At 45.3% G+C, this 20191-nt stretch overlaps 1 protein-coding gene across 1 annotated transcript in view; it reads left to right on the top strand.

The window, feature by feature from the left end:
* Window positions 1-789: 789 nt before the first annotated feature.
* Window positions 790-20191, top strand: part of OBSCN (obscurin, cytoskeletal calmodulin and titin-interacting RhoGEF) — a 198702-nt gene continuing 179300 nt past the window's right edge. The window contains exons 1-5 of the mRNA XM_064445166.1: window positions 790-3755; window positions 11614-11883; window positions 14223-14483; window positions 18099-18401; window positions 19222-19488. Coding sequence (XP_064301236.1) covers window positions 2624-3755; window positions 11614-11883; window positions 14223-14483; window positions 18099-18401; window positions 19222-19488 — 2233 coding nt within the window. The 5' untranslated portion in view covers window positions 790-2623. The remainder of the gene's footprint in view (window positions 3756-11613; window positions 11884-14222; window positions 14484-18098; window positions 18402-19221; window positions 19489-20191) is intronic.

Here is a 20191-nt window from a genome sequence, read left to right as displayed (position 1 = left end):
GAATTAGTTTAGAAAGGTTCAATTTCATCTAAAGGGAAAAGTCATTGACTGCTTCTTAAGAGTTTCATATGTTCTTTGAAGGGGGAGAGACACAACAGGGGAGGACATAGTATATTTTTCCTATTAAACATAGAAAGAAGGCTATGTTTGGTTTTGCCTTAAATCTGTGGCCCAAATGAAGTTTGAAGGTAAGCTCAGCTATGCCATCTTCAGTGGTAATAATTACTATGATGAATACCATTTTGAATTTTTGTGTGTACCAGTATTTAGTTTTGATAGCAATTTGTGTCTTTCAATCTCCAGCAGGGTAAATGGAATGAAAAATTGTGATTTGTTATTAATTTTCATGCATGATTTGTCATATATTCCAGCAAATACACTGTCATATATACACTGTGCACAGAATGATTTGGAAGACCATCCCTGTCCTGATATGAAAATGAAAATGGGAGGGGAGCCAAGACACGGGGAAAATAAGCAATTTCCCCAAGGTCATGCATCAGGTCAATCCAGCCCCCGCTCCCTGGTGCCATCAACGATTTGCACGTTAACGTTAATGTGCTGCAGCAGCAGCTGGAGGAGGATGGAAAAAATAATGAAACCTCTGCTCAAATGGCGGTTCAAGAAATGAAAGCAGGTCTTTTTGGCCTGTTCCTGTTGATTTCTGCTGGAGGTGGGGGGATACTGTGTGGGCATCTGCCATTGGGTGACAGAGTGGGTGGGTTTGTGGCCAGCGGGGAAGCCGAATGGCTGTAGGATTAAGAAGGATATTTCTGTCGCGGTGACTGGTTATTATTTCCTTTCTGAGTTACAACACACAGTGCCCTGGTCACTTTGCTTTATGTGGCGCTTTGAAGGTGAAAAAGCAGAGATGTGAGAGCAGCACTGCAATCACCCCTCAGCAGAGCTTGTTCATATTGCTCAAAGAGGAGCTGGATGAGCTTGCTAAGACAGGGGTGTCTGGCATCATGAGGCCAAAGAGATATAGTAGCTTGGAAAGCAACGGTGCACTCAAGACTTCTTCAAGTAGGACTTCCAGAGAGACTTGGAGTTGGGACGCTTGCTCTCCTTACAGAGCACCCTCATCAGGTCTAATCCTGCTCCTGGGGGGGCGGGGAGTCAGCTTGTGCAGTTACTGGTGCTAATGGGGTCAAGACCAGTCTTTTAGCTGTGCTAAACTTATCAAAGTAAATGCTGGTCAATGTGTGGAAAATGGCTTCTTGGAGGATTAGAAGTAGAATCCTCCAGCAGAAAGGAAAGGACATCCTGAAGGCAATGTAAGGAGCAAGAAAGAAGCAAGAAAGGTTTGTGTGCTATGTGGACTTTGGGGAGACCCTGAAGGCGGTGATCGCTGTTGTATTGCTCGCCAGCTGCACAGGCGTGGGTAGACTCTGTGTGTGAGCGAATATGGCTGTAAAGACTGGTGCCACTGGTTGCTCTTTCTCGGGGCACAATGGCACCAGAATTACCATGAGCTTTAGTTTTGCAAAGTGCTTAAGCCTCATCCCCTTGGCTGGTCCATGTCCTCAGACAGCTGCAGGCTGGTGCATATCTCCTGAGAGCAGCTGAGAATACGCAGGCGATGAGACATCTTTCCTGTAAGCCCTAAGCCACGTGGGTTCTTTTTGAGAAGCCTGGCACCGTTTGGATTGCGGGGTGCATTCCCCGTGGCGGCTTCATTGCGTGGCTTTGCACTCCCGTCTATGTGGTGTGTGTGCACAAACACCCATCCCCACCGCAGGAGTGTCTGGTCCTACACCATCTGGATGAGGCTGTATATAAGCTTTAGATACTCATCGGCTACCATTGCCATCAAAGGAGCTGTATCTCAGTGGCTGTGTTGAATAGAAACTGGGATAAAGAGGAATATAATCAATAATGTACAGGCATATCTGTATGTCCTCCTAAAGGCTGGCCTCTGCAGGAGAGGGGTTTATCATAGGCCTGTGTGAACATGATTCAGAGGACAAGGTGTAGGGATGGGTAATGACCAGAGAGGGTAGAGGGGAGATGGAGCATCTTGTAGAAACAGAATTTAAAAAGAAAAAAAAAAAAAAAAAAGAAGAAAAGCCCCGTCCCATCCCCCCCCACCAAACCAAAAGCAAGCAAAAAAAAAAAAGAGAAAATGTAAAAAAGCAAGGGCAAGAAGATAGAAAAAGAGAGATGAAAATGGAGATGAGCATGGTGGAGGAGGTATCTTGATGGGTAGACACATCTCTCAGAATTTAACGCCCATTTGTTTCTCTGTGGCTACAGAACTAGCACATATGTTATATGGCATTAGTGCAGGTCACTTTCCTGGTGCCAAAGCCGAAAGGGACCATCATGTTCTTTCTCTATGAACTGCCCAAAGACTTGTGTTTTACCCAGTGACTCCTGTGGGGAAGTGAGCTACCTTCTCCGTCAGCTGTTTATTGAGCTCAAATCAAAGAAATCTTCACAACCTAAAATATTTCGAGACCTTCTCACCCATAATGAGAAGGACCATGAAAACATACCCCAACTAGACTGTTCTAGATGACAAACATCCTATTACCATGAAAGTGCAGCAACTCTTTGCCTGCACCATCTAATCTGCTCTCTATTGACTTTTTCCCCCCCCCTTGCCCTTTAGGAAACCGAGATGGATTACAGGTCGTTCAGCGGAGTCCCCCGGTTCTTGACTCGGCCTAAGGCGTTCATGGTGTCTGTGGGGAAGGATGCCACCTTGAGCTGCCAGATCATTGGAAACCCCATCCCAGTTGTGAGCTGGGAAAAGGATAAACTTCCAGTCCAGTCTGGAGGAAGGTTTAAAACCACAGAAGATGGGGATCTCTATAGGCTAACAATCTATGATCTGAGCCTGGAGGACAGTGGCCAATATATCTGCCGGGCCAAGAATACCATTGGGGAAGCTTTTGCAGCTGTCAGCATCAAAGTTGGAGAGGAGACCACAGTAACAGAGTCAGCCCCATACTTCATCCAGAAACCCTCCTCCATCAAAGTAACATTAGGAGAAGATGCCATGTTCAAATGCAAAATCCAGGGCAGCCCTCCCCTCTCGGTGAACTGGGAGAAGGATGGGAGACACCTGCGGAACCGGGATGACGCCGGCCGCTTCCAGATCGAGTCTGCCGGGGAGTCAAACGCTCTCACCATCCAGCGTGCCCGGTTGGGGGACAGCGGCACCTACACCTGCCGGGCAGAGAATCCCATCGGCTCTGCCAGTGCGTCGGCTGCGCTGGTGGTGGAAACGCAGGGCTCTTCCAATCCGGGCAGCAGTAGCCACTTCGATACCAGCTGCGGCAAGACAGCATCCTTGTTGTCTCACCTGCAAAAGAGGCGTGAGGAGATCAGGAAGATGGACATCTCTCATGGGGCTCTTGATTCAACGTCTGCCCAGTCTTACTCCATGGCAGAAGGGTTGTCTGGCATCAGCTACAGCCTCTCCCGGGACTACGAGAGAGCGGCTGGACTTACCACCAAAGGGGCCCGCAACGCGACTTTTGGGGCATTGACGCGCACATGCAGCGTGACGGAGGGGAAGCATGCCAAGCTGAGCTGCTACGTGACAGGAGAACCCAAGCCAGAGATTGTGTGGAAGAAAGACAACGAGGTCATTTTGGAAGGGCGGCGGCATGTCATCTATGAGGATGATCAGGAGAACTTTGTGCTGAAGATCCTCTACTGCAAGCAGATAGACAACGGGCTGTACACCTGCACGGCCTCCAACCTGGCCGGCCAGACGTACAGCTCCGTGCTTGTCACCGTCAAAGGTAGGTGCTTATGTCTCTCACTGGGGCAGGCATGCCTGCAAGGAGACAGGCAATGCGCTTCCGAATTGGGGTGGGAGAATGAACAAAACTTCTGCCACCAAACTGCTGCAAAGGACCGTGGGTTAGACATGAATAAAAGCCTCCCAGCTGTAAAGGGGGTTAAACACTGGAATAGATGACCTGGGGAGAGAGTCTTATCACTGGGGGCTTTTAGGAAGGGATCAGTCAGGGGTGAATGATGTAGAACTGGCTGGTTGTGGAGCAGCTGCGATGAACCGGAGCTCTAAAGCTCCCACCCATCCTGGTTTTACAGTTATCTAAGAGATCCATTACCATCCTCTGGATCAGGGGCTGCTAAAGCCCCTTTTTACCTTCCTTTATATTCACCCCAGGGTTCAGTCAAACTGGCACACGCGTGCCATTTAAGCAGAAGTAGAGGAAACTCCGCCCTCCAAGCTGAGTGTGTCAGGCTGCTGTGGTTCCCTTGGGGGACCCACTCCAACTGTAATTACAGTCCATCTCAGTTTTCCTGTACAGAGTGACCCACCAGCAGCCTTGTTTTTGCCAGGCCCCTTCAGCCTTTTCCCAGCTTGTGTTGCTGGATAGCCGGTAGTCCTTGTATGCTCCCAGAACTCTACTAGGTCCAGGATGCCTCTGTTTGCTGTGGTCAGTGGTCAAGATCTTGCCTTCAGAGGGTCCCTCAACACTAGTGGAGGTCAGACCAATTTCTTCAGGATGGCGACAAAAGTGTGACACACATATTTTCACAAAGGAAGCTGTAAATTTTCAAGCTGCTTTCCCATTTGGCAAGGTTACAGAAGGCAGGTTGCAACCCAGGCAGCACCTGTAAATTAACTCTCAGATGTAAAAGGTTTTGCCACTTGACTGGCAGAATAGGTGTTTTTGAATGGCAGCAAAATAAATTAGAAATCCAAATGAGTAGGAATGGTCTGTGTTTCATACCCACCCTTAAGGGGCTCAGCTTTTATTTAGTTTTCTGGTTGTTTCCCTTTTCTGGACCTCTCCATTCGCACTGACCATCTTTCCTGTCAGTGCCTCAGTCCCCCTGTCCATCAGTGACACCCGATCCATGGAACTCGCTGGCGCCTGTCCCGCTCACTGCCATCCCTTGGAGGTGCTGAGTGGTGTTGGGAAGGGCATTTGTCCTCTTCCATAAAGCTGTGATTACCTCATAAGTCAGGACTCAGAGCTGAAGACCGAGCCTAGCCCTTGGGTGGGTGTTCACTTTGAAGATGGCTTAAGCTCCATTACTTGCCCAACACCTGTCTTGCAAAGACGAACACCCTCCCCTCTACCCATGCTTATCTGATTGTTCTCAACGGGTGCATCTCGTTCCAAAAAGGTGAGGAAAACCCACGAAGCAGCGGGTCTGCGAGCAAGCACCATGGGAAAATGTTACTGATCGATGTCTTGTCAAAAGATGCCTGTGAGTCAGAGGGCTTAAGTGGAAATGTTTATGGTCTGTTTCTTTGTTACGCTATACTATGTTGGGCTTTCTGACCAGGCCAAGGCTGCCATGGAAAATCTACGTGTGTTGGTTATAATTAGGCACTGAATAATGACTCGCCTTTTTGTCACCAGAAGTCCTTCTCAGCCCTCCAAGGACAGGTTAGAATGATGTAGCAGTGAAGGGAGCTTTTAATTCTGTTGTTTAAGGCATTGGGGATGCCATTAGCTCATCTGCCACTGCGTTTAGGGAGGTTGGTTATCTTGTCACACAACCTTCTCTTTGCTCAGTTTTGCAGAAGAGGCTAAATTCTCCAAGCAGCCACCCTTGGTAAGCATCACGCTGCTGCATTGGTCTTTCTACAGGTAACAACATATTTATAGAGCCTGCGATGCTGCATCCACAGCGTGTGTCCATAGACACATGTATCTGGAAAGACAAGCTTCATGGGCTTAAATATGCTCTGGCATTTTGGTTCCCAGAATTTCAGCACAGGAATCTGTGTGAGAATATTTATGGGTCTTTTATTATTACCTTTTAAAAGTAATAAGAAAAAAAGACTACCTTGCCTTGAATCCTGACTGTAAGGTGGCTTTTAATCTCTCACGGCATAAGACTGGGCACAGGTCAAACATCCTCTAGAAAGCCTCCTATATTCTGTCAGTCTAGATCCTAGACCTAGAGACCCAATGCATTTTAAGTACTTTCCTAAGCCCAATGCATCATTGAGATGAGAAAAAAGATATTTTTGAGCTGTTCCTAAATGAGATGTAATAAATCAGATGTAAATCTCAAAGGAAGGTCTATGGGGCAGAGAATCACTCTCACAATTAAGGAAAACAAACAGCTGATTGATTACTCTTATTCAGAAATGTGTCTAGATCAGGGATAAAATCACAAGTCATACGCTGAAACATAAGCTGTAGAAGAAGTTCAGAAATGCTTCGCGAGAGTAAACCTCTTGGACAGACCAAAGAGCAGAGAGGATGGGAGGAACACAAATAACTTCAATTTCCTGAAGGCTTTGAGGATGTGCCTAGGTCACGTGTAGAGTTAGCAAGAACAGCGTACAGGTGTCCATCCTCGGGCCTGGGCCAAGAAATGAGTCCCTGAATATAGTAATAAGATACTGTATGAAAAGGCTAAAGGTTGCAAGCCAGATAGGATAGACTGGAAAAAACAGACTGGTGCTGAGGCCACTTTATACCCTTCTGACCTGAAGTGATTCTGGATGATGACTATCATGGTAGCCACATCTGAGATCTGAAAGAGAATTACATCTTGAGAAATGTGGAGGTAGAAAAGAAACTTGGAAACCACAGTAACTAGGAAGAAGGCCAACGGCACAAGGTGGTGGAAGCTTGTCCATGCACCTTTAGATAGCTCTCTCTGGAAGGATTCTCCATATTCTTACTCTCGCTGGATCATATTTGTTAGGAAAACTTGCCTCTGGAATAATAAATGGAGAGCCTGTCAGAAGGCCAGAAATAGGCAAGAGGAAATGTAAGCAAGTGAGAAGACCAGGTCAAGCAGACAGATATGCCTTGAGAAGGTTAAGGAAACATTGGCTTCTTTGCAGGCTACACCTATTCTTAGCAAAGTATGTGTTAGCAGGACCTGCTTTTAAACAATAACATCATCTCATTGCTAGTTTGGTTGGTATGGACCAAACAAAAAGGCATATGACACTCTGGAGAAATACGTTCTCAAGACAAGCAGCCAAATTTACAGCTGGTCTCAGCCCTTGCAGTTTCCTGCTACCTCAATGAGCTGCTCTTGTACCATGCTCTCCTGAGGTTTTGCTTTGCTGTTTCTATCTCACATTTGTCCCAGTAGGCAGGCTTTTGTAGCTCTCTTATTTTGTCTCTTGTTTCTTCTTTAGAAACATTATTGCCTTCGTTATATGCCTTAATGAGTATTTCTGCTTTGGATAAAACCAGATTAATAGAAAAACCTGTAGAGTCAAAAAAGAATAATAGAAAAAAATCAGAGTGATACTAGAGATTAATTTAAATGACCTCTCAGCACACTGAAAATGAGCCTTGACCTGGGAGTCCAGATGTTACAAGGACAAAGCAGAATTGCTATTCAAATTCACACCACTGAGCTCTCGTGGAAGTAAATGTTTCTAGGTAATGATTGATCCAACTTTTGGTTGGATTCTGTATGAAATGGCATCCACCTGAACTGCTCTCCCAGCTTGCAAGATGTACAGTTTGGGTGCCTCTTGCATGTGCTCCCACACTGCGGCTTGTCTGAGCTGAGCCTAAACTGTCTCTTCCGTGGTGCCTGGGTCTCACAGGTACATGGAGCTCTGGTGACTTGAGCAGAGCTGAAAGCGCTTTGTATTTTGGGAGACGCAGCCCAGCCAGGAGAGCATCCTTAGGAAAGGGTGTGGTCAGGAAACCATCAAACCACGGCTTCCAACAGCACTGTAGCAGATCACCTGGTCACAGGAGAATGCCAAACTGAAGTGAAAAAAGGATTTTGTTTTCTTCAACACTCCTGAACTTTCCCACTCCAGTGATTTTGAAACAAACCACCTAGATTTTCTCAAAGGAGTTAGAATAATTGTTTTGAGCAAAATCTGTACTTTGCTGTGGAACTGAGAGAGAGATCAGAAGTTACCTTTCTTGCTTAATGTTAAATAATTTCTAACCAGCTCTGCTGTTTAGAGGAGCTAGAGACGGGAATTAGTGGCACTTCTTATCTGAAACAGAGGGTCCCTGGGAGAATTGTATCACATGTAACCTCAGCTGAACACACTTTTTGCTTATCTTACAAGGACATTTTTGGATATTATGGACATTTTGGATGCGGAAAATGGTTGGTAGCCAAATGGCTTTATCTTCCGTACTAGATTCACAGTTAACATGAGCTTACATTGAGAACTAGCTTGTGAAAGGGCAATACATGACAAATAAGTCATTTAGAAATGAGCAGTCATTACTTATGGAGTTTTTCAGATCAAAGATTATGTTGATATCTGCAGCAGCTCCTCCTGATGTGCCTATAGTAGTTACAGGACAGAATATTTCTGAATTGTGCTGGGTGCTGTACAAATAGGTAAGAGAGGATCTCTACATTGGAGAATTTGCAATGTAAATGTCAACGTCTGACAGACTGGGGCCTGTCGGATCAATGTGGGGTGAAAGAGAGTAACAGAGATCTCTGCTCACCTCACTACGCTGGCCAGTGGGAGAATAAGTGTACTTATTTGTTTTCACATTTAGCTAGTTAAAATACCCTGAAAGGCTGGTGTAAAGCCTAATGCTTCCATCCTTAGAACAAGTAGCCGTCTTATATGGTTATGTAGGCAGACTGTGTTGATTAATCTATTAACAAGGAAGATGAGTCACCTGCCTTTCACAGAGCTTTCCCTGAGAGCTGGGTTGCCTGTTGATCAGCTGGAGACACTGTTCCCTCCCTTGGCCACCTCTCTGAGCACCTCTGACCTGGTCAGGGGACTGAGTATGGGCCAGAGAATTATTTGGGATGCCTACTCGCAACAGCGCTGTGGTCCTTCTGTAGTCTCCTGACCAAAATTAACCCCCCTGTCTGACCAGGTACATGCTAGATGAGGTAAAGAGCATGAAGATGTACTTAGGAAGAGGAGGCTGGTGGGTTTTGGAGCCTCTCTAACATCTCCAGAGCCTGGAGGATTCATCATCTGGGTGAATCCCAGGGTTCAATTCAGTTTATCAGCTGCTGTCTCTCTGAAACCCTGCTCAGAGTGAGATAAGATGTGTGTGTGCGTGTCAGGAGGATGAAAGGAGAGCTGTTTTCAGAGGATATCTGTGACCCCAAGATGCTGAAGATAACCTTGCACCTACTTTCCCTCACTAGAAAAGAAAAAGTGCTGCTACTGCAACACATGAAATAATCAACCAACTCTTCTGGAACAGGCTGCTTAGAGAGGTGGTCGATGCCCCAAGGCTGTCCGTGTTTAAGAGGCATTTGGACAATGCCCTTAATAACATGCTTTAACTTGGTCAGCCCTGAATTTCTGAGACAGTTGGACTAGATGATCATTGTAGGTCCCTTCCAGCTGTGGTATTCTGTGGTATTCTATGCTAGTGTTTGTACATTTAAGAGCCAGTTGCTCCAAGTATGGGAATACACTTGTGTGCTTCTCAGGTGCATCTCGTATTTCTTTTTAGCTCTTGGGCACGTCCGTGTGTTTTAAGTGTCAGCTCCAGACTCCCTCCTGTCTCACACAGCAGCACTGCATCCAGCTCCAGGAGGCTGGCATCCTTCTGATTAATTCTTTCTTGATCTCATCCTCTTGCTTGTTCCCATGGCATAAGAATTACAGCTGCTTCACTCCCCCTGACTACATGGGGTGCCTCCAGAGGTGATATATGAGATTGCAGGGCAGGAATCCGAGTTGCCTGTTGGTTAAAGAAAAAAAGGATAATTAAGATGTGGAGTGTGGGCAGAGCAGGTCTGTGTAACCACAGCTGAAGGCTTTTCAAGGTAAGATTTTGACTTGCCTTGAATTGAGGTGCATTAAAACAAAACATTTTTTAAGACAATAACGAAGTTTCTGTGGTGAACTAGAGTCACCTTCCTGTTCCTAAAGGTATTCCGTGGGTTCCCAGTCAGGTTTTAATCTCAGCATAACAACCAAGGTAGCAGATAGCATTGCTCCCTCCAGGTGTCCTGTCAAGCCCTTAGAGTCTGGTACCTCTATCCAGGCTGTGCTTAGCTAGAAATGATTGGAGATGTTTACGTGACAGCTGCAATCATGGCTGTGACAGAGGTTGAATAAAAGACCTGCAAAACTGAACGCATGAGTTTCAAGGGCCTGAGTTCAGAAAAGAGTAAACCAGATCAAAGAAAGCACTACTCCTGTAGCAGCCCCTGCCCTGACGGTGGGGCGGGAGGGGGCAGGTAACAGACTCAGTTACACGGTGAGCTACCAGATCTGAATTTTACAGAATAGAGGCTCCTGGACATCAAAGTTTGGATGTGGGATGTTTGAGGGCCTCAGTTTGTGTTTCTCCAGCCACCAGACTACAGAGACTCTGAGTGAGATGTGCCACGGTGGGCATGGGCTTATAAATCTAAGACAAGTCTACTCCTGTTTGACTCTTAGACTAGTGCTGGGCTTTACTGACTGCTAGTGACTACATGAAATTACCAGCCTGGGAGCATGTGTGTGGTCAGGGAGAGGGAGAATGGAGTCACAAAAGAAGGCTGTGAGCTGGTGCAGTAGTTATTAGAAGATGAAGGTACCTGTCAAGACATGATTTCTCATGAAGCATGAGTGGTGATGTGTCAGCACTGGCTAATCCAGTGCGACATGACTGTGGCACCAGTCCCGTGGCTGTGACCACTGACTGTCCTCTTCAGGCCAGCTCCCCTTTCTCCAGTTTGGTGCTGGGGTTACCAGGATGATTTCACAGTGTGGCTGTCACTGGTATTAAATGTTGTTCTGTTCATAAAACGCCTTCCCTCACTGCCATGCAGCTGTTTTGCATGTCTGATCTACACCCTGGTTCCCCCCTAAGCCAGAGCACTGCAGCCCCTCTGCTGGAGGAAAGCAGAGGCAGCTGGGAGACTTGGGGCCTTTATTTTTTTATTGTCGTTGGCAAAAGCTGATACAGAGCCTTTGGTGCTGGTGGGGCAAACAGAAAACTCCCCCATCAGTTACTTCTGTGCCTTCCCCCACATCTGTCCTTCTGTGCACAGCCGTCTCTCATCTTTCTGTGCCCTTTCAGATCACTCCACGGAGCTCACGTCTGCCACAAGACCCCTGAAACATTGGTACTTCCACCAGCTGCCCAGCTCAGCTGCTCACGCTCAGAATTGCTGCCCTGTGCCCTCTCCCTATGACCAGCTTGTTTGCTGTTTTCCCACCTTTAGCATGATTACGTTTATGGGTTTTTGCTCTGATGTGAGGTGGCTGTTGCTGTGTATAGAGCCAGGCTGGGTGGGCCCTGCCCTTCGTCTCGTTGGCATCGCTGAGTGACTAGGTGCAATGCAGAGATGTTCACGCTAGAGGACAAGCAGGCCACAAGGCCAGAATTTATTAACCTGATGCTTCACCAACTTGTTCACATTGCTTTGAGTTAAAGCAAACTCCTCTGTGTGGCGTTGTTGGGGCAGGTACTGCAGTTCAGACTGATATTGCTTCATTTTTAGATAAGTCCTTAAAATACTTCTTCTGGGAGCTAAGTATTATATATATATATTTTTTTTTAACGTGAGAGCAGAATACCTACTGTAGTAGGGCTTGATTGTGGGTTTGGATGTCAGCTCAGGACAAATCAATGTCATTAATAGTAAGTCTTATTCTTTAATTTTTTCCTATTGACTTATTTGCACACCTCTTACCACAGGCTATCATAAACTCTTGTTTCTCTTTTCTGTTTTTATCCTCTTAAGAACCCTCAATACCCTTCAAAGAAAAACTGAAGGATCTTGAAGTGAGGGAGAAGGAATCTGCCACCTTCCAATGTGAAGTGCCTGTTCCTAGTACAGAGACAGCTTGGTTCAAGGAGGAAACCAAACTCCGGCAGAGCAAGAAATACAACATCGAAGAAGAGGGCACGTACCGCCGGCTCACTGTCCAGAACGTCACCACAGACGATGATGCTGTCTATATCTGTGAGATGAAAGAAGGGAGCAGGACCATCGCGGAGCTGTCTGTCCAAGGTAAGAAAGGCTTTTGCTATTTCAGATCAGCCAAGTCTCACCTACCAAGTGTGCGATTAGCAGAATCGTTAATCATAGAATCATTAAGGTTGGAAAAGACCTCTAGGATCATCAAGTCCAACTGTCATGCGTGAGACTTGACCTTGTGAACGGCATTTACCCCATGCATGTGTGCAGTGAAGGACTGCAGAATCCCTTACGGTGTGAGAGGAGAGCCACGTGTGGCCGGTCAGTGGGTCCCTGGGTCTCCTGCCAGGGTGTATCTGGGACACAGGGTCAGACAGCGGGGACAGATTGTGTTGCTGCACAAGATACGTCACCTGGTGGGGACCTATCCTTAAAGGGGCTTCCTAGAAGGCAAAGTCCTGGAGCTGTAGCCTAGCACTGTAGACTTTCTTCAATATGATCCCAAGCATCGTGTGTGTCCCCGGCAGTGTCTCACACAGGTCTTGTCTGGTGTCTGGTGAACACAATGGTGAATTTTGTCCAAGAGTGGTGCTGACCACACTGGGAAGCCAGCTTAGCAGCTGTGGTTTATGGTCCAATATGTGGTGCAGGCTATGGTCAGCACTAGTATGGTCTTGGATTGGAAACTGGATCCAACACTCCAGATCTCTGACATCTGGACCTGTTCTCTGGAGTCTGGAAAGCTGATGACAAAGTGGCAGAAAGTGGATATAGACCCATGTCCAAGTCTGCTGAGTCTGCTGATTTAGAACTGAAGTGCAAGTAGGTGTAGGGCCTGGTATGGTGTCTCACAGCCCGTAGACAGGCACACAAGACACGGGCATGTCTGCTGAAGGTGCCATTTGGTTCTGAACTCCATGACTTGCTGTATGAATAAGAACCTACCCATGCAACTCCTGTACCTGTAATTTTTATTTTGATGATGCTTATGCCGGTATCATTGACATCTCCTGTAGCATGAATTGAAGACCTGTAATAGTAACAGGATTGCACTTGTCCTGTCTCATTTAAAGCCTGACTTTACTCCCAGTGATACCAGAAGTTCTCCGCTACATAAATTGGTGCAAGATAGCTGGGTGCCGTGCATCCTTGTGCAAATTCCTTTTTCTATCGTTAGCAGAGAGCGTATGTGGGTGGAGGCAGAAGGGGAAATTTAGTCCGGAGGCACAGGAGAGTTCAGATAGACACCTTTTTGTTACACCTTCTGTTAGGGCTAGACCAGCCAAACACTGTGTGTTTGGCCCCGCTAGGACAGCTGGTATTTGTTTTACTTGTTTGTGCTATGTTTCTATAGCATGTTCCATTAAAAAAGAGAGTGACTGAGCCAGGTGGAGCTCTCAAGAGGGAAAAGAGGCAGAGCCGTCCTGGGGGAGCCCCGTGCCTGCCCTGGGGGGAGAAGATTTGAGAAAGCAGGGTGAAGTTGGGCGTATGCGAGAGCTTGGCAGGATGCAGAGGGCTGCAGGGACGGGGGCACTGCTGAGGGCAGCAAGGAGCAGAAATGCTACCAGGCTTTGGAGAGGATGAGCAGAGAATCAGGGTCTTGAATCCTACTGATGAAACAGGTGCCTGATCTGTCACTTCATGGAGCAGTTCAGCGTTGATTCTCATTAAATAGCTCTAGGTGCTTTGCCTGGGTGAGGGCTCTTTTGCCTTGCAGGGACTCTTCCAGGGCTGGAGCCAGTCACCACCTGTCAGTAGCGGCGATTCCCTCATGCTTTGTCCAACCTTTCCTGTGAATAGTCACATCTTGTAACTTTGAGGTTATTCTAATAAGTGATAATCATCACAGTCACCTGGAGAGGACACAAATAAGTGAAGTTCATCCCATGTGAATTTCTGGGTTGACTCTAAGAAGAAATCTGAATTTTTGAGTGTATTTCCTAGTAATTCAGGTGACTGGTGTGTTTGTCGTGTTGGTTATGTAACTTACTGGTAACTTTGATGGAGACAAAATACCAAAGACAGATGAGAGACCCGTCTGGTTTAAGACTTACCTACTTTAGCAAAGTTTTAATTTGAATTTCCAGCATATGCAGGCAATGAAAGCCCTATCGCTGTCAAATCTCTTCTTGGCAAGGCCATGTACCTTGTGTTTACCCGACAGCAGACTTTGCATGTTAAGCTAGAAACATGAGCAAGTGTAGTCAAGCAAGATTGCTTTTCTCTCTTTGAAGACCAAAAGGAGCCCTTGGGATTATCTGTTCTGTGTAACTCAGAGCCTAGGGATTCATTTAGGGATGTCTGCATAGTGTCTACAATGTTTTGATTAGGTGAGAGCTGTTGGTTAGTCCTGTTGTAGTCTGAATGGTCCAGTGTTGCCAGAGGCTTTAATATCTGCTGTTTTCTGATGGTAACTGATTTCTTATTTAAAGGGAACATCATTAAAAAACTTCCACGGAAGACTGCGGTCTTCATAAATGATACAGCCATCTTCTGCGTGGAGCTGGACAATGAATGCCAGAACATCCGATGGCTGAAAAATAAAGAAGAAGTGAAACCCAGTGATCGAATCTCTATTACATGCTCTGGCAAGCAACATACCATGATCATCCGAGAGTGTAAGATGGAAGATGCTGGTGAGATTGCCTTCCTGGCTGATGAAAGCAGGACTTCTACCCAGTTCACTGTGACCAGTAAGCTTCACTTTTGTTTGGAGTTGGTGTTAGGTCTTCCCTAGCAAGCAGGTACTCCCATGCTAGCACTGTTGTTTTAGGTACTACCATGGTAAGTCTGTCGTCCAAAGACAGGAGAATGTTTGATGCCAGCCACAAAAGGCTGGCAACCTGAACGCTAGTGTTATGAAATGTGATGGAGACATCAAAACAGAGAGAGAGAGGAGTTCTAAAGAGCAGAGCACAAACATGTGCCATTCTCATTTCATGCTGGAGTGAATATAAACTGACAACTGAGAAAAACATGGGGTAAGGGACATGCATGTTCTCCCCATCAGGAGGGGCTTAGAAAACGACATGTAAGTTGCATATGTTGTAGTCACTTCGTTGTACACAGACTGCTATGGGTGCTCAGCCTACGTGCTGACATCCATTTTCCAAAATTATTAGTTTCTTTGAGGGGCATTTATCAGTTCTTGCTATGGGTTAATACTTTTTCTAGCAAATAGGGGCCACTTATCTCTCCCTCTTCGCTGAGGATTTGGAGGGGAGAGTCAGCGAGCATTCAACTCCTTCCCTAGGTCCTGAGTCTACAGAGACATGAGGGTAGCTTGTGGGTATGCTGGCTATGACAGGGAAGTAGACAGGTGCCCTGAACATTTTTGGCAGAGTATTTCCATTCTAAAAAGCAAAAACACCTGTGAAGGAACATCTACGCACACGTGTGTGAAGCATTTCAGGGGCAGTCAAGCATCCACCAAAGTTGAAACATCTTACTTTGACGTTAGCTTCTTAAAAACAGGGAAATGCTTCCTCCTGAAAATATATTTTCTTTCCTTTTGTGGAGACCAGCAAAGCTGTGTACTCTCTTATCCTTTCTTTGACATGACAAAGCTGGGAAGACCCTGTGAATTGGTGTTAGCTATGCTGAAATAGGGGACCTTTGTCTCGATTAGCCTTGCGTGGGGGACTGATATTCTCCAGCCTGCATGTTATTCCTTCAGCTGGCACATCTGATCTGAGCCAGGGTTTCTGCTGACAGTGCAGTAGCATCAGGTGCAGCGTAGTTGAGATTGGACCCAAAATGAAATTTTGGTGAAGTTGCCTAATTTTATGGAACTTTATTTTGATGGCATTGCATTTTCTGGGTAAAAGCTGCTTCACTTAAGGCACAGAACTTCATGTGGTTTCTGGCTCTGCTGCAGTTCCAATTTGCATGTGAACGGGTCACCATTTGGGAAGAATAATACTACTTTTCTCCCACCACCACCTCCAAACTGCAATTCTTGAGTGCTAAAAAAAAATCTTTAAATAAAGGCTTGTAACTGCTGTGTTACCTAAGCTTGGTTGGGGCTTCTAATGCTGTTGAGCTAATAAGAGGTAAAAATGAGATAGGTGTCACACTTAGCATTGTGACAGTTTCTATAGTATCTGGAAATCTTTAACTTTCAACCAAGCACCTATTCAATGGGAACGGCAAAGTTCAGTTCGGATTTGGACTCTGCTGTTTAAATTATGAAGCAAGTCTTGATTCATGGTACAGAAAAAGGTAAGAAACTACACTCCCATGAACAGGTATCTCTGAACAAAATATTACGTTACAGTTTCTGATGGTAAGGTCAAGAGATCAGATTCCAGGGTCTGGTGTTCGGCTTAATGCTACACTAATAGGGCCTTTGGCATCCAGCTCTGACCAGCAGTAGCTGACAGGTTGGTAACTGTGCACCCTAAAACATTTATGTGTCTATTTTTGTAATGAAGGAAAAAGGTATCACATTGAGATTTCCTATTTTTACACTTCATGCATATCTGATTGGCTGCTTGCAGAACCTTGTGTACTATGTTCACATATTTTTCAATTAGCTAGACAAGATTGGTGTTGGCTGTTTTAATAGCATTTATCAGACAAGCAATGTTTATGTATTATTTGCTCAGTATCTTGCATTCTTACTATGCCCGTTTTACAGATGGGTAAACTGAGGCAGAGATACAAACAGTTGTCCCAGAGTTCAATTTTAAGTCTAGGCTTATCATACAGGCTCCCTCTATAGTCATGAATACTTGAGTATCTGCAATGTATGATTCATTTCACCTGTCTCACACACCTTCTTTAAGCTGGCATGAATTGCTTCTGAGTATGCTGGATTACTCTTGGAGTCTGGATGACTGACTTAAACCAGACACCTAACTTTCAAGTAGCCAAAGATAAATGAAATGAATCCTTTACCACGTCAGTACACGTGTAACTAGAGAATATCCGATAATTCCTAGCCTCTTGGCCATATGAGTGGCACCACATAGTGAATAACCCTGATGGGACTTAAGCCTTCTCAAAAGGGTTCAAGAAGAATGAGAGGGTGAATGTAAATCTTCATTATGCAAATACCTGCAAGGATACATTTGTGACCTCAAGTGCTGTAAAATAGCCACACCTCCCCTATTGTAGGGTCTGACAGTGGGGATTTTGCTTTGTCATTTCCTTTTGAAGTTAATTACCCAACCCCAAAAGCTGTCTCTGCATAGATTACTAAAAGAGACATCCCCAGTGCTGGTTGTCACTCTTGGGAGACAAAATTACAACGTGCCTACTGAGTGGAGGAGCATAAAGCTCAGAAGCAGGACAGAGGACAGATACCCAGATGGAAGCAGCTGCAGAGAACAGCCAAGCCTGTGTAACAGGCAACTCCAAAACCCATGCACTGTTTATTCATGTCTGTCTTATATCTCTGAAATATCCCTGTTGTTCAATGCAGGTCTTCGTTTAAGGCTGTCAAGGATCTGGACCAAAATGCATTAGTGTTGCTTGGAACAGGTTCTTGAGAAGAAATGGAGGGTATAGATTCCTGGCTCATGCTGCTTTTTAGGGAGTGGATTTACATGGCTGTGCAGGATGCCTCATCTATGCATAAAGCATTGCAAAATACCACCATGCTCTTCCTTGATGCAGTGGTATGTTGCCGTGCATCGGTTCTCTCGGGTACATCAACGCCTCTGACTGCAGGGACGTGTACGGTTGAAATTCTGACAGAAGATAAATACCAGCAGACTCACAATATGAGTGCAGCTATACCTGTGCGATGATGTCTAGTAAACAAGGCAAATTGTGCCACCTTGCCAGAGTAATCCTGCTGAAGTATTTTTATTTTTAGTTTTGTTATTTTTTTTTAGGTTGGATTCACACCAGGGAAGTGGAACAGGAATTTGGGGCACAGAATTTTGAACAACCTCTGATGGCAGTTTTACCCATCCTCTAAGTGAAAATAGCAAGCTGAGCGTTAGTCTGCTTTGCCCAGGATCTGTATAGGAAGTGGTGTGGATTTATATTTAGCACTGAAAATTTAAACCTGTGAATTGTTCATTGTAGGCTTTTTGCCTGTGCAGGCTATTGTAATATTGTGTTGAAATCACATCTGTTTAGCCGTGAAGGCAGAAGTATTGTAAATCTTTGTGTAATGCAGCCCAAAAGCATCTTCTGTACATTCTCTTCCTTTTCCATCTCACGTCAATGTTTCATGGAGGTTCATTAGGCAAGAGTAGCTTTTAGTCCAGTGTAAGCTTTTTTCTGTGAGGCACAATGGCTTTTCCACTCTGATATAAACGTCTTGTTCTGTTTCTTTCCCCCCACCCTTTGTACAGCTCCCAAAAAACCTCCCACCCAACCCCCAGCTGACCCTGTGGTGAAAAATAAAACAGAAACCTCAGTGACGCTAGCATGGTCCCCTCCAAAGATGGACCGCCCCATTCCAATCGACGGCTACATTGTGGAGCGCAAGAAACTAACTGGTTTTACCTGGGTGAGGTGCCATGAGTCTCATGTCCCTGTCCCAGAGTTCACGGTGAACAACCTGTCAGAAGAAGCTGACTATCAGTTCAGGGTGTCTGCAGTCAACGCCTATGGACAGAGCCCCTACCTGGAGTTCCCAGGGAGCGTGCACCTTGGTGAGCACAAAACCATCATAAAATGGGTCAGTCTGGGCTGACCTGCTGCGTAGGTGCTCTAAAGACATTTCCTCATGACTTTGAGGAAGATAGGTTTTGCTGTACTATTGCTCTTTCTCATTTCAACCATTGACCGTTGCCAACATGGTGGTGGTCGGGTTTTTGTGACAGAGCTGTGAGTATGCTTATATTCCAATATCTCACATAAGGCTGTGTGAGAGGCAGAGCTCTCTGCAATGGACCTTAGGTCTCTAAGTGCTTCTAGACCTGGTATGAAAGGAAAAAATTGAGGTGGGCTTATATTTTAATTTTCAGTATATAAATGAGATATCAAACTTGCACCTAAAAAATATATATGGGTGATCATACTATCATGAAAACCAGGTTCCAGTCAGTTTCCCTTTAATCTTAGAGTCCCTAGGAGAAATATGGGGAGTTTACTTTATTTCTAGGGTGCTAATGAGCCCATAGAGTCATTGCAAGCAATGGGATTTCTTCTTCCTTTGATTCATCGGCGGTTCAGGCTTGTTATGCCTTTAAACGTCTTTGGGAAAAAATAAGTCAAATATGCATGTTGGTCTTTCCCTGCAGAGAGGGGTCTTACCCTAATGCCAGAGGTCACTTACCTGCAGCTGTAGAAATCAAATCCTGTTGACCAACCATGCACTGTGTTCAGTACACGCAAATTGTATAAGGCTGCAGGATTTTATTATCATGTCTTGTTTTCTCTGAGAGCTTCTTTCTTAGGAAAGCACTGTTCTCCAGCATGGCGGTCTTGTGTCCTTTGGTCTCAGAAATATATGTTGTTCTTCTTTCCCAGAACCGGTTCTGGCTGTGAAAACCCCCCTGACAACTGTCGAAGCTGTACCTGGAGGAGATGCCCTGTTTACTGTTGACCTCACGACAACATGTTCCGGCACTTGGTACCTTAATGGTAAAGTCTTACAGGAAAGTGAGACCTATATCATTAAGAGAACCCAAACTACGCACACCCTAATCATAAAGAACGTCACCAAGAACGATGATGGAGCAGAAGTGAAATTTGTTGCCAGTAATGTTGACACCAGCACCAAGATGAGAGTGAAAGGTATTTACTTTGGTCACTGTCCTTTCTTCTTCCAGCCAAGGGGCAGTTGCTGTGACCTGGTGTGAGAACTAGGTCTGGAGTCTTTCACTGATGCCTGGACTGTAGGAAGTACCTGAAATTGCATGATATAAATTAGTGTGGGTCCTAGCAATGACCTAACCATGATAGTACAAAGTTCAGGGCAAATCTGTGGATCTAGCCAGCTGCTTGGTATCTGAACTAGACTGTTTAAGATCAGCTCATCAATTTCTGTAATTCACAACCATCAGTGAATGGATTCTGTCACCAGATCTGCCACAGAGTCACATTAAACACCTAATTTCAGCTCCAGGTTTGGCTAGTCTTTCTGCCTGTAGTGGAGTCTTTCTAAAGTAAAGGAGAATTAATTACAAGCTAAGTTTTTTTTCTTGGAGGTTTTTCAGTCTATCACAGATGTGTGTAATGTACTAGTTAGTATCGTATAACTCAATTTAGCATTGAGAGTTGGGTGCTCCAGTTTTCCTCTATGAAATGACAATAAGCTCTATATCTACCCACATTGCATGGCAAAAGGTAATGCGTAGACATTCTTTCTGGAAGGATGTGTTTGACTTTGGGTGAAAATCTCTGCAGAAGCATGTTTACAATACTATTAATCAGTAGAAAATTGTGTGCTTTTTTTTCCCCTCTTTTCCTTAGTGACTCTGGCAATAAAACCAGGTTG

The sequence above is a fragment of the Phalacrocorax carbo genome, chromosome 2 (assembly GCF_963921805.1).
Source record: "Phalacrocorax carbo chromosome 2, bPhaCar2.1, whole genome shotgun sequence".
Lineage (NCBI taxonomy): Eukaryota > Metazoa > Chordata > Aves > Suliformes > Phalacrocoracidae > Phalacrocorax > Phalacrocorax carbo.
This window is presented reverse-complemented; position numbering and strand designations above follow the sequence as displayed.